Genomic DNA, 15,000 nt, shown 5'->3' on the forward strand with positions numbered 1-15,000 from the left:
AGCTGCTGCTTGTGGTGGAGCTGCTTCTTGTGGTGGAGCTGCTTCTTGTGGTGGAGCTGCTGCTTGTGGTGGAGCTGCTTCTTGTGGTGGAGCTGCTTCTTGTGGTGGAGCTGCTGCTTGTGGTGGAGCTGCTTCTTGTGGTGGAGCTGCTTCTTGTGGTGGAGATGCTTCTTGTGGTGGAGCTGCTTCTTGTGGTGGAGCTGCTTCTTGTGGTGGAGCTGCTTCTTGTGGTGGAGCTGCTTCTTGTGGTGGAGCTGCTGCTTGTGGTGGAGCTGCTTCTTGTGGTGGAGCTGCTTCTTGTGGTGGAGCTGCTGCTTGTGGTGGAGCTGCTTCTTGTGGTGGAGCTGCTTCTTGTGGTGGAGCTGCTGCTTGTGGTGGAGCTGCTTCTTGTGGTGGAGCTGCTTCTTGTGGTGGAGCTGCTGCTTGTGGTGGAGCTGCTGCTTGTGGTGGAGCTGCTTCTTGTGGTGGAGCTGCTTCTTGTGGTGGAGCTGCTGCTTGTGGTGGAGCTGCTTCTTGTGGTGGAGATGCTTCTTGTGGTGGAGCTGCTTCTTGTGGTGGAGCTGCTTCTTGTGGTGGAGCTGCTTCTTGTGGTGGAGCTGCTGCTTGTGGTGGAGCTGCTTCTTGTGGTGGAGCTGCTGCTTGTGGTGGAGCTGCTTCTTGTGGTGGAGATGCTTCTTGTGGTGGAGCTGCTTCTTGTGGTGGAGCTGCTTCTTGTGGTGGAGCTGCTGCTTGTGGTGGAGCTGCTTCTTGTGGTGGAGCTGCTTCTTGTGGTGGAGCTGCTGCTTGTGGTGGAGCTGCTTCTTGTGGTGGAGCTGCTTCTTGTGGTGGAGCTGCTGCTTGTGGTGGAGCTGCTTCTTGTGGTGGAGCTGCTGCTTGTGGTGGAGCTGCTGCTTGTGGTGGAGCTGCTTCTTGTGGTGGAGCTGCTGCTTGTGGTGGAGCTGCTTCTTGTGGTGGAGCTGCTTCTTGTGGTGGAGCTGCTTCTTGTGGTGGAGCTGCTTCTTGTGGTGGAGCTGCTTCTTGTGGTGGAGCTGCTGCTTGTGGTGGAGCTGCTTCTTGTGGTGGAGCTGCTGCTTGTGGTGGAGCTGCTTCTTGTGGTGGAGCTGCTGCTTGTGGTGGAGCTGCTTCTTGTGGTGGAGCTGCTTCTTGTGGTGGAGCTGCTGCTTGTGGTGGAGCTGCTTCTTGTGGTGGAGCTGCTTCTTGTGGTGGAGCTGCTTCTTGTGGTGGAGCTGCTTCTTGTGGTGGAGCTGCTGCTTGTGGTGGAGCTGCTTCTTGTGGTGGAGCTGCTGCTTGTGGTGGAGCTGCTTCTTGTGGTGGAGCTGCTTCTTGTGGTGGAGCTGCTGCTTGTGGTGGAGCTGCTTCTTGTGGTGGAGCTGCTTCTTGTGGTGGAGCTGCTGCTTGTGGTGGAGCTGCTTCTTGTGGTGGAGCTGCTTCTTGTGGTGGAGCTGCTGCTTGTGGTGGAGCTGCTTCTTGTGGTGGAGCTGCTGCTTGTGGTGGAGCTGCTTCTTGTGGTGGAGCTGCTTCTTGTGGTGGAGCTGCTTCTTGTGGTGGAGCTGCTGCTTGTGGTGGAGCTGCTTCTTGTGGTGGAGCTGCTTCTTGTGGTGGAGCTGCTGCTTGTGGTGGAGCTGCTTCTTGTGGTGGAGCTGCTTCTTGTGGTGGAGCTGCTGCTTGTGGTGGAGCTGCTTCTTGTGGTGGAGCTGCTTCTTGTGGTGGAGATGCTTCTTGTGGTGGAGATGCTTCTTGTGGTGGAGCTGCTTCTTGTGGTGGAGCTGCTTCTTGTGGTGGAGCTGCTTCTTGTGGTGGAGCTGCTGCTTGTGGTGGAGCTGCTGCTTGTGGTGGAGCTGCTTCTTGTGGTGGAGCTGCTGCTTGTGGTGGAGCTGCTTCTTGTGGTGGAGCTGCTGCTTGTGGTGGAGCTGCTGCTTGTGGTGGAGCTGCTTCTTGTGGTGGAGCTGCTGCTTGTGGTGGAGCTGCTGCTTGTGGTGGAGCTGCTTCTTGTGGTGGAGCTGCTTCTTGTGGTGGAGCTGCTGCTTGTGGTGGAGCTGCTTCTTGTGGTGGAGCTGCTTCTTGTGGTGGAGCTGCTTCTTGTGGTGGAGCTGCTTCTTGTGGTGGAGCTGCTTCTTGTGGTGGAGCTGCTTCTTGTGGTGGAGCTGCTTCTTGTGGTGGAGCTGCTTCTTGTGGTGGAGCTGCTTCTTGTGGTGGAGCTGCTTCTTGTGGTGGAGCTGCTTCTTGTGGTGGAGCTGCTTCTTGTGGTGGAGCTGCTTCTTGTGGTGGAGCTGCTGCTTGTGGTGGAGCTGCTTCTTGTGGTGGAGCTGCTTCTTGTGGTGGAGCTGCTGCTTGTGGTGGAGCTGCTTCTTGTGGTGGAGCTGCTGCTTGTGGTCAGCGTCACTTTAGACGTTTCCTGTGGCTGCACCAGAGACTGACAAACAACAAATATGACCGTGGCTACAGCATGTGGCCAGCTGAAAACGCAAACATGTGACCAAGAGTAAAGACATAACCATGTGACAGGATATTGAATATGAATAATAAAGGTGTGGTCAAAGGCAGCGGTCAGAGACATTGAACTGAGTTTGACCTCACGTTTTATGTAGAATTATGCGGTTTACTGCTGTTGTTTTTGTGTGAACTCTTGTGAGCGATCTGACCTGACCACGCCCATTATAGTGGACTAAACAATAGTCCAAGACTGTAGCCATGGACGGCCCAGTTCTACTGCTTCACTCCACAGAATGATCACATGTCACAGTCACATGTCGTGCTGCTCTTTTAGTTCTTCTACTCTTAGTTCTGGTAGAGACCTGTTTTTTCTAATAGACTTTCTCTGTTTCTCTCCTCGTCCTTCCCAATCTGACCCCTCCCATCCCAATCTGACCCCTCCCATCCCAATCTGACCCCTCCCCTTTGGCACTTCCCTCATCCGTCTACATTTTTCCATGCATCTCATTAATCCCTCTTCTGTCCTGTTCCCCTGGCGTCCCTTGTCCACCTGCTCACATTTCATTTGCCTCATGTTTAATTTGATCCATGCATGCGGGTGTGCAGACCCCATAGACCCTGATGTTGACCTCTACGAACTCTTCCATGCTCCACATACCCCAGTGCCCGACCCCTCCCCCATGATGCCACCCGTGGGTGTACAGGCCGCCGTCCTGAGCCACGACACCATCAAGGTCAGCTGGGCCGACAACTCGCTGCCCAAGAACCAGAAGATCACCGACAACCGCTTCTACACGGTGCGCTGGAAGACCAACATCCCCGCCAACACCAAGGTCAAGGTAAGAGCCGCCCATCTTTTACTTTCAGTCACATGGCGTCGCTTTCAAAACCAGGGTCGCAGAAGCGCTCCCCTGTGTTTTTAAAGTCCATACAGTCTTACACAGGACTGTTGCACTTAAAGCTGCAGTTCCCAACGTTTTGATTCATTTTCATATTGTATCTTCTAAAGTTCTGTGACAGAATCAGGCTGCTCTGCGCTGTCTGCATTGAAAATCTCCACCCAGGAAGTAAGAGCCAATAGCAGCGCTCCGATTGAGCTTTGCCGCCTGAAAGGTTTTTCGAAAGTGATGATATAAAACTATCTTGCTCTCTGAAGCCAGTTCACGGTCCCGGCAGCTTGTCTCCCGAAAGTTAAAATACTACACACTTCACACTGATTGGTCGAAGCAGAAGAAGCAGAAAAATGGCTTTAAATCCAGAGTTCAGAAAAGCTCACACCTCTTTCTCCTCCACAAATGTACAAAGTGGCCCAAAGCACAATGCTGCTCTGTGATTGGCTCCTAAATGCCATGTGATCGGCCCGTTTCCCTCAGGTGTGGACTGCAAAGGACACGAGTGTCAAGAGTTTGTGAAGAATCGTGAGAATCCGTCTTGGCCCGGTACTTGTGGGTCAAACACTTTTACTGCTCTAGAATAATCAGGTCCAGCTCTGAATGAACTGCTTCACAATAAGAATGGAACATGCTTCAAACCTTTGTATTATATTCAGTGTCATATGCACGTGCTCAGACATATTTCACCCTGAAGTTCACTTTGGACATGTTGCTTGGTTAATATATTTCTCAGTTTCTCTCTAACTGGCTCTAACTCAGTGTCATGTCACATTCACGTCCACATGGTCCAGCTCCATCACTTATTTACGGCCCTGATCCAGTTAGATACAGCCAACGAAATCTTTTCACTCTTATCTTTCTAATGTAGTTTGGTGGATTCTGAAGCTCTCGTCTTCTTTACCGACGTGTCTGGCTGGAGACAAATTGTCGTATTACTCTTATCTTGACGTTTCCCTCCGCGCCGCCGCACGGGGGGAACATTGATTCATCTGTTGCTCTGAACAAAAGAATCTAATATCATTGAAATTCCTCAGCACAACAAATAGAAATGAGCCCAAACGTCTCAGAATCCCCTCCAGAGCTGAGCTAAAGGAACGCTTCTCTCCAGACTAGTGTTTCCTAACCAGTGGGGTGCGGACCCCCAGTGGTTCACAAGCACATTGCAGACAGGAATCAGGAATATTTATATCCTTGAATATTGAGACCACCTTTTCTTTATATAATCTGATACATTCTGTGGCCACACCCTCAGTGCAGATGTTTTGTCCTGCTTTATATTTATTATGTCTGTAATTACTCGAGCTGTCCACATGAAACTGAATCGTCTCAATTCATTTGAAATCATTTTTTGTGGTGTCATTTTTCAACCTCAAACACGTCATAAGTTTATTATGACACGTTTATGGAGCCAAACAACTAATACACTTCAACATTTATGCATCATATTTTGGGATATTTCTGTTAAAATTGAAGTTCTCCCATAGAGTCTCATAGGCCCCGCCCTTCAGGTGAAATGATGACATCATCACAAAACATGACTTTATCTGCTGCATTATGTTTATGACGCCTGCAGAGGGCGCTATATCCCCAAGTGCTCTGAGCAATCGCCCTGTTTATTCACCTCGCTCCACCCTCCATTACCACTGACCCCGACTGACCACGTCTGACCCTGACTGACCCCGACCCTCCATTACCACTGACCCCGACTGACCCCGACCGACCCCGACTGACCCCGACTGACTCCGACTGACCCCGACCCTCCATTACCACTGACCCTGACTGACCCCGTCTGACTCCGACTGACCCCGACCCTCCATTACCACTGACCCTGACTGACCCCGACTGACCATGACTGACCCTGACTGACCTGGACTCGAGGATATCTCATGATTAGAATGGACACAATTAGCACAATTACAGTTCCTTCTGCATAAAACCTGTTTACACCTGTTCAAACGCTCTGAGACACAAGGTCATACAAGGTCATGCAAGGTCATACTTCCATCAGCTGTTTCACTCTGAAGAACTATTGAAGCAAACATTGCACCTGCAGATTTACACTTTACATCCAAACATTATATTTGTGTAATGTTTGTGAATATTACTGCATCTAGAGTAGAATATTGCTGCATCTAGAGTAGATCATTACTGCATCTAGAGTAGAATATTACTGCATCTAGAGTAGATCATTACTGCATCTAGAGTAGAATATTGCTGCATCTAGAGTAGAATATTACTGCATCTAGAGTAGATCATTACTGCATCTAGAGTAGAATATTACTGCATCTAGAGTAGAATATTACTGCATCTAGAGTAGAATATTGCTGCATCTAGAGTAGAATATTGCTGCATCTAGAGTAGAATATTACTGCATCTAGAGTAGATCATTGCTGCATCTAGAGTAGATCATTACTGCATCTAGAGTGTGTAAAACATGTTCAGCGTTTGAAGTACACAATGCCCTTTCTCTGAGCGGCTTGTGGAACATTCCGGAATAAAGTGAATCACTTAGTTGTTGTGGAATTGGTCAAATGTGAAGGAAAATATGATCAGAATGAGTCCGGTGAAGGTAAATAGACTTTAAAAACACAAAGGAGCTCTTCATTTCAAGCTCAAGCGGCTGAGCAGACAGCAGACATGATAAAGGAGTAAAACATTTATTTTGCACTTTTTGCCTTTCAAAGCAAATTTTTTCTACTTGATTCTAAGGTTTTTCAAACACAATGAGTAATTTAAGTGTTTCTCAAGGTCTAAATGGAGAAGCTTAAAGTGGTGCGAGTGCAGTTCAGACAGGAGCCCCTCCTGAGCCTGTGGTCTGGACCCTGACAGGTGCTTTATGCTCCCCGTCTGTGCACCCTCGACCTGTGGGCATCCTCCTACTCGATTTATAGCTTTAATTAAACACTGATGGCTTCGTTATGGCGCGCCGCCCTAAATCTTTCAGTGAGCTGCAGACAATGGAATGATTCACACATGCAGAGTCTTTCACGGGCCCCGCCCGGCCCTTCAGGTGCCTCATTATACTCTGCTTTTATAAACTCTACTATATGTCTACTCTGTGCCTCGTTCACACAGCGTGACTCTTTGTCTGTAATTGTACGTTAATGTCGCCATGTTTAATGGACGTTTTGCACGTTTTGCACGTTGTCGGGCTTTAATGACCTCACTGTTTACAGTCACCACAAAGTGTTAAAGGTCTTAAAACCTTTACGTTTGTATTATAATTTATTATTTTATTATCAGTGAGTGTTTAACAGGGTTTTATTATTGATTAATTAGGCTATGGAAACACTGTATAGGTCTACTTTATATTACCTAATATTATTTTATTAAAGCGTCATAAGAACGACCTTTAATACTGCGGCTGCTTTTTCAAAGGAAAAATAGTGGCCACAGCGTCCAGCGCTTCAAGCTCATCATCGCCCCGAGCTCTTCTGTGATGGAGCGCACCAGTCCCAGGTGGGCGGTCCACGGTGGGCGGAGCCAGGTGGGCTCCATAGCTGTCAGTCATTAGTGTGACGAGCTCCATGACAACGCTGAAGGGAGGGGCTTGTGCTCACGTCGTTTGGCGCTCGCGGTTCACAAATACCACATTTTTATAATTTGGTCTGGGGGCGGGGCTTAGCTTACATGTCAATCAAAGCTGACTTACTGCTGTGTGATTTATTTTTTAAGTCTGTAAAATATTAAGGTTCAGTGAAATACTGTTTACTAATACTTCTACTTCTACATCTTAGGTGTCTTTTTATCAAGTTGTTCATTTTACTATTGTGCAGCACCAACATGTGAAATGATCAGTCCAATAAAACCAGATGGACCATAAAAATGTTGTTTTTGGCCTCATTTGAACTGCCGTGCTGTTTTGTGCTGCAGATGCTTAAAGCTGCAGCCTTTACTCCTCATCAGTGTGATTCAGCTCTAAATGCAGTCAGACCACCAGGGGGCGCTCTAACCAGGCCGTTCGCTCCACAGGCTAACGGCGCCTCTTTCCTGTTAGCATGTTAGCACACCAATGAACACGTCCGTAATGGGAGACGTTCTGCAATGTCAATGTCATGAAAATATGACTCTAAATGATGGTGCGTTTTCTACAGCTTCATTTTGACTGCGTTTAAGTCATAGAAATAATCGCTCACTATTGCTTCTTTTTGCCACGGATCGGCACCGTTGTGATGGCACTTGCGCTCCAGCAGGAATTCTATTGTTTGAATAGAGAACGAGGGCAAAGTCTCACAGCTTAAATATACTTTAAAATAGACTGATTTGTGGAAAATGTCCAACGTTCATGTGACACACAATGCACCGATTGGACCTGAAAACCACTTTAGTCTGTGAAGTACTTTCTCTGGGTCACAACGTCTGATGGCGGCGCTCAGGGAAACTTCCAGAATGAGGTGGATACATAACAAAACCAGATATAAACCTCCAGAAAAGCAACATTCTGTCTTTTAGAGAGGCCGTTTGTTACAGGCTGGACTCGTGCTGGACTCGTGCTGGACTCGTGCTGGACTCGTGCTGGACTCGTGCTGGACTCGTGCTGGACTCGTGCTGGACTCGTGCTGGACTCGTGCTGGACTCGTGCTGGACTCGTGCTGGGCCGATCCACACAGCATCCAAAATGAACTAAATATTTCACAGCCACAGAAAATCCAGGAGACTATGACCTGTCCGTCAAATACTTTTTTAATGAATACCTCAAGGTTCCCGTCACCACTTCATGTGTAAAGTGACCAACGCTGTCAATGTCTGTGACTCGTGGACCACATGTGAGTGACATGTGAAGAGGAGTGAGCGATTAGCAACATGCTAACAAACATGTAGTAAACATTGACACAATAACTCCAGCAGTGTAGCGCCCTCACCAGTTTGACATTTGAGTTTATTTCATCAACACAAAACCTGTAAACATGAGTGAACTTTAAACGCAGGAGCTGGAAAAGTGACTCATATTACTGCTCGACAAACGTAACAAACATGTAAGAGACGTGTTCAAAATGAAAGGGACTTAACTTTATACCAGTTTTTATCCTAAAGATAAGATCCTCCTTTATTTGTCCACACAATGGGGACATTTCTGTGTTGCAACGCAGTAGATACAGAAGTAACAGAACAGATCACTTATAGGAAGCTTCAGGAAACATGGTCTTTAATTCAGCCTTTTCTTGTTCCAGTTGATGAAGAATAAATCTGTCTGAACAATGTGTGCAACTGCTCACACACTGCTCACATACTGCTCACACAGCTCACACACTGCTCACACACTGCTCACACACTGCTCACACACTGCTCACACACTGCTCACACTGCTCACACACTGCTCACACACTGCTCACACTGCTCACACACTGCTCACACAGCTCACACACTGCTCACACACTGCTCACACACTGCTCACACACTGCTCACACTGCTCACACACTGCTCACACACTGCTCACACACTGCTCACACACTGCTCACACACTGCTCACACACTGCTCACACAGCTCACACACTGCTCACACACTGCTCACACACTGCTCACACTGCTCACACACTGCTCACACACTGCTCACACTGCTCACACACTGCTCACACACTGCTCACACAGCTCACACACTGCTCACACACTGCTCACACACTGCTCACACACTGCTCACACTGCTCACACTGCTCACACACAGCTCACACACTGCTCACACACTGCTCACACTGCTCACACTGCTCACACTGCTCACACACTGCTCACACACTGCTCACACACTGCTCACACTGCTCACACTGCTCACACACTGCTCACACACTGCTCACACACAGCTCACACACTGCTCACACACTGCTCACACTGCTCACACTGCTCACACTGTTCACACTGCTCACACTGTTCACACTGCTCACACTGCTCACACTGCTCACACTGCTCACACACTGCTCACACTGCTCACACACTGGTCACCCTGCTCACACTGCTCACACACTGCTCACACACTGCTCACACTGCTCACACTGTTCACACTGTTCACACTGTTCACACTGCTCACACTGGTCACACACTGGTCACACACTGGTCACCCTGCTCACACTGCTCACACTGCTCACACACTGGTCACACACTGGTCACACACTGGACACACACTGGTCACACACTGCTCACACACTACTCTCACACTACTCTCACTCTGCTCACTCTGCTCACTCTGCTCACACTGCTCACACTGCATACACTGCTCAAACTGCTCACACACTATCACACTGCTCACACTGCTCACACACTATCACACTGCTCACACACTACTCACACACTGCTCACACACTGCTCACACACTGCTCACACACTGCTCACACACTGCTCACACTGCTCACACTACTCAACCTGCTCACACTGCTCAACCTGCTCACACTGCTCACACTGCTCACACTGCTCACACTGCTCAACCTGCTCAACCTGCTCACCCTGCTCACACTGCTCACACTGCTCACACACTGCTCACACACTGCTCACACACTGCTCACACACTGCTCACACTGCTCACACTGCTCACACTGCTCACACACTGCTCACACACTGCTCACACACAGCTCACACACTGCTCACACACTGCTCACACTGCTCACACTGCTCACACTGTTCACACTGCTCACACTGTTCACACTGCTCACACTGCTCACACTGCTCACACTGCTCACACACTGCTCACACTGCTCACACACTGGTCACCCTGCTCACACTGCTCACACACTGCTCACACACTGCTCACACTGCTCACACTGTTCACACTGTTCACACTGTTCACACTGCTCACACTGGTCACACACTGGTCACACACTGGTCACCCTGCTCACACTGCTCACACTGCTCACACACTGGTCACACACTGGTCACACACTGGACACACACTGGTCACACACTGCTCACACACTACTCTCACACTACTCTCACTCTGCTCACACTGCTCACACTGCATACACTGCTCACACTGCTCACACACTATCACACTGCTCACACTGCTCACACACTATCACACTGCTCACACACTACTCACACACTGCTCACACACTGCTCACACACTGCTCACACACTGCTCACACTGCTCACACTACTCAACCTGCTCACACTGCTCAACCTGCTCACACTGCTCACACTGCTCACACTGCTCAACCTGCTCAACCTGCTCACCCTGCTCACACTGCTCACACTGCTCTCAACCTGCTCAACCTGCTCAACCTGCTCACACTGCTCAACCTGCTCACACTGCTCAACCTGCTCACACTGCTCACACTGCTCAACCTGCTCACACTGCTCACACTGCTCACACTGCTCACACTGCTCACACTGCTGAATATAGTTTTTATAAAGAAACCCTGTGTTTGTGGCTTCAGAACGCGAACACGACCAGCCTTAACCACGTGGTGACCGGTCTGAAGCCCAACACGCTGTACGAGTTCTCCGTCATGGTGACCAAAGGACGCCGCATGAGCACGTGGAGCATGACCGCGCAGGGAACCACCTTCGAGACCAGTAAGACACAAACTGCACCCGTCATGTTTCTGAAGGACTGGGACCATAAGTTCTTCTCCCCTCAGTCCCCAGCTCCTCCCCCAAAGACGTTACCGTGGTGAGCAAAGAGAACAAGCCTCGGACCATCATCGTGAACTGGCAACCTCCGTCTGAAGCCAATGGCAAGATCACGGGTGAGTCTCCATGACGACCAGCACTGTCACCATAACACATACTGAAGCATGATGTGGGCCGTTTGATGATGTGAGTGTGGGCCGTTTGATGACGCGAGTGTGGGCCGTTTGATGATGTGAGTGTGTAATGACGTGAGTGTGGGCCGTTTGATGACGTGAGTGTGGGCCGTTTGATGACGCGAGTGTGGGCCGTTTGATGACGCGAGTGTGGGCCGTTTGATGACGCGAGTGTGGGCCGTTTGATGACGCGAGTGTGGGCCGTTTGATGACGCGAGTGTGGGCCGTTTGATGACGCGAGTGTGGGCCGTTTGATGACGCGAGTGTGGGCCGTTTGATGACGCGAGTGTGGGCCGTTTGATGACGCGAGTGTGGGCCGTTTGATGACGCGAGTGTGGGCCGTTTGATGACGCGAGTGTGGGCCGTTTGATGACGCGAGTGTGGGCCGTTTGATGACGCGAGTGTGGGCCGTTTGATGACGTGAGTGTGGGCCGTTTGATGACGCGAGTGTGGGCCGTTTGATGACGCGAGTGTGGGCCGTTTGATGACGCGAGTGTGGGCCGTTTGATGACGCGAGTGTGGGCCGTTTGATGACGCGAGTGTGGGCCGTTTGATGACGCGAGTGTGGGCCGTTTGATGACGCGAGTGTGGGCCGTTTGATGACGCGAGTGTGGGCCGTTTGATGACGCGAGTGTGGGCCGTTTGATGACGCGAGTGTGGGCCGTTTGATGACGCGAGTGTGGGCCGTTTGATGACGCGAGTGTGGGCCGTTTGATGACGCGAGTGTGGGCCGTTTGATGACGCGAGTGTGGGCCGTTTGATGACGCGAGTGTGGGCCGTTTGATGACGCGAGTGTGGGCCGTTTGATGACGCGAGTGTGGGCCGCTTGATGACGCGAGTGTGGGCCGCTTGATGACGCGAGTGTGGGCCGTTTGATGACGCGAGTGTGGGCCGTTTGATGACGCGAGTGTGGGCCGTTTGATGACGCGAGTGTGGGCCGTTTGATGACGCGAGTGTGGGCCGTTTGATGACGCGAGTGTGGGCCGTTTGATGACGCGAGTGTGGGCCGTTTGATGACGCGAGTGTGGGCCGTTTGATGACGAGAGTGTGGGCCGTTTGATGACGCGAGTGTGGGCCGTTTGATGACGCGAGTGTGGGCCGTTTAATTTACTTCTTTACTGGACAGGACAGTTTAGCGTGATATGGGGATGAGAGAAGGAAGGACATGCAGCAAATAGTTGAAACCGTGATTTGATCTCACGGCGGACGGCTGCACATGGAGCCTGGCATATGTGCTGCCGCCTTAACCACTCCACCACCGGGTCATTTCCCTCTACAACTGAATGACGCGGCTCAGAGCGTGCACTAAGCGCGTACTAAGCGCGTACTGATCGTGTACTAAGCGTGTAACGAGAGCGTGTAATGAGAGCGTGTAACAAGAGCGTGTAACGAGAGCGTGTAACGCCGCCATCTGCAGGTTACATCATCTACTACAGCACGGACGTGAACGCGGAGGTGCACGACTGGGTGATCGAGCCCGTGGTGGGGAACCGGCTCACGCATCAGATCCAGGAGCTCACCCTGGACACCACCTACTACTTCAAGATCCAGGCCCGCAACTCCAAAGGCATGGGCCCCATGTCTGAGGCCGTGCACTTCAGGACCCCCAAGTGTAAGTCCTCTGTCCCTGCAGCGCCCCCTGCTGCCGGCTGTGAGGGGCCCATGGACAGTACGAGCTTGTTTGTGTGATGACAATGATAGAAATGTCCGTTATATCAACGAAACAAATGAATTTGCATTAAACTAACTAAAACGTACAAACATATACACGTTAAAAAGACTTGAGTGTGTCTTTTTAGTTGTTGAATTGGATTTCCGCAAAGATTCTCAAATGTCTATTTCATTTGTGTAGATATTTACTACTGGCACTGCATGTTAGAGTACAAGTACACAACTAAAGATGAGTCCAAATACATTCTTACTACAAATACATAATGGTCAGAAACTGTCCATTGTCCTTCCTCGGTTACTTTATTGATCAGTCCCTTTGTTGTTAGTAACTTGGAGACGATGTATAGTACTGACCCTATGTATAGTACTGACCCTATGTATAGTACTGACCCTATGTATAGTACTGACCCTATGTAAAGTACTGACCCTATGTATAGTACTGACCCTATGTATAGTACTGACCCTATGTAAAGTACTGACCCTATGTATAGTACTGACCCTATGTATAGTACTGACCCTATGTATAGTACTGACCCTATGTAAAGTACTGACCCTATGTATAGTACTGACCCTATGTATAGTACTGACCCTATGTATAGTACTGACCCTATGTAAAGTACTGACCCTATGTATAGTACTGACCCTATGTATAGTACTGACCCTATGTAAAGTACTGACCCTATGTAAAGTACTGACCCTATGTATAGTACTGACCCTATGTAAAGTACTGACCCTACAGGTGTACAGCTGTCACATGTTGATAAAGAAACGGTCACTGTTTGGACATTTGGACTCTGTTTTAGTGTAAACATATTGTAGTTGTATCGTCTGGACTCGATACAACTGGATGTTTGACCAATGGAACGCTCCTGGACCAATGAGGGACTCCGCCCACATGTGACCTCAGACCAATCACTTTTACAATCTTAATACAATATATGTAACTCAATATTAGTGAAACATGTCATTCTTAGTTTTGACATTGTATGACCCTCACACTGACCTTCAACTGACCATTACACTGACCTTCAAACTGACCCTCACACTGACCTTCAAACTGACCCTCAAACTGACCTTCAGCTGACCATTACACTGACCTTCAAACTGACCCTCACACTGACCTTCAACTGACCCTCACACTGACCTTCAAACTGACCCTCACACTGACCTTCAAACTGACCCTCACACTGACCTTCAACTGACCATTACACTGACCTTCAAACTGACCCTCACACTGACCTTCAACTGACCCTCACACTGACCTTCAAACTGACCCTCACACTGACCTTCAACTGACCCTCACACTCACACTGACCCCTGCCTTACGTTGCTGCCTGATGTCCTCCTCTCTTCCTCTCTCCTCCTCTTACCTCCTCTCTCCTCCACTCTTTCCTCCTCTCTCCTCTCTTTCCTTCTCTCCTCTCTTTCCTTCTATCCTCCTCTCTCTCCTCCTCTCTTTCCTCATCTCTCCTCTTTCCCCCTCTCTCTTCTTTATCCTCCTCTCTCTCCTCCTCTCCCCCTTGCTCCCTCTCTCCCCCTCTCTCCTCCCGTGGCTCTCTCCTCCTCTCTTTCCTTCTCTTCCCTCCTGTCGCTCTCTCCTCCTCTCTCCCGTGTCTCTCTCTCCTACTCTACCCCCTTGCCCTCTCTCTCCTCCTCTCTCTTCTCTTTCCTCCTCTCTCTCTTCCTCTCTCTCTCCTCCTCTTTCCTCCCGTCGCTCTCTCCTCCTCTCTCCCCTTCTCTCCTCCTCTCTCTCCTCCTGTGGCTCTCCTCCTCTCTCCTCCCATGGCTCTCTCTCCTCCTCTCTCCTCCCGTGGCTCTCTCCTCCTCTCTCTCCTCCCGTGGCTCTCTCTCCTCCTCTCTCCTCCAGTGGCTCTCTCCACCTCTCTCTCTCTCCCTCCTCTCTCCTCCCATGGCTCTATCCTCCTCTTCTCCCTTGTCCCTCGCTCCTCCCATCGCTCTCTCCTCCTCTCTCTCCCTCCTCTCTCCTCCTCTCTCCTCCCGTGGCTCTCTCCTCCTCTCTCCTCCAGTGGCTCTCTCCTCTCTCTCTCTTCCTCTCTCTCTCTCCCTCCTCTCTCCTCCCATGGCTCTATCCTCCTCTTCTCCCTTGTCCCTCGCTCCTCCCATCGCTCTCTTCCTCCTCTCTCCTCCTCTCTCCTCCTGTGGCTCTCTCCTCCTCTCTCCTCCTGTGGCTCTCTCCTCCTCCTCTCTCCCTCCTCTCTCCTCCTCTCTCCTCCTGTGGCTCTCTCCTCCTCTCTCCTCCTGTGGCTCTCTCCTCC

At 50.1% G+C, this 15,000-nt stretch overlaps 1 protein-coding gene across 7 annotated transcripts in view; it reads left to right on the forward strand.

Annotated features, from left to right (window-relative positions):
- Positions 1 to 15,000, forward strand: part of neo1a (neogenin 1a) — a 280,070-nt gene that overhangs the window by 232,728 nt on the left and 32,342 nt on the right. For 6 of the 7 annotated variants that reach the window (XM_072465808.1, XM_072465811.1, XM_072465814.1 and 3 more), the window contains exons 17-20: positions 3,040 to 3,272; positions 10,685 to 10,823; positions 10,889 to 10,996; positions 12,471 to 12,665. In XM_072465808.1, coding sequence (XP_072321909.1) covers positions 3,040 to 3,272; positions 10,685 to 10,823; positions 10,889 to 10,996; positions 12,471 to 12,665 — 675 coding nt within the window. The remainder of the gene's footprint in view (positions 1 to 3,039; positions 3,273 to 10,684; positions 10,824 to 10,888; positions 10,997 to 12,470; positions 12,666 to 15,000) is intronic. The other variant, XM_072465810.1, reaches the window with a different exon arrangement.

This window comes from Eucyclogobius newberryi, unplaced genomic scaffold (assembly GCF_026437365.1).
Source record: "Eucyclogobius newberryi isolate DKJ021-1_F unplaced genomic scaffold, fEucNew1.0.hap1 SCAF_5, whole genome shotgun sequence".
NCBI classification, from domain to species: Eukaryota; Metazoa; Chordata; class Actinopteri; order Gobiiformes; family Gobiidae; genus Eucyclogobius; species Eucyclogobius newberryi.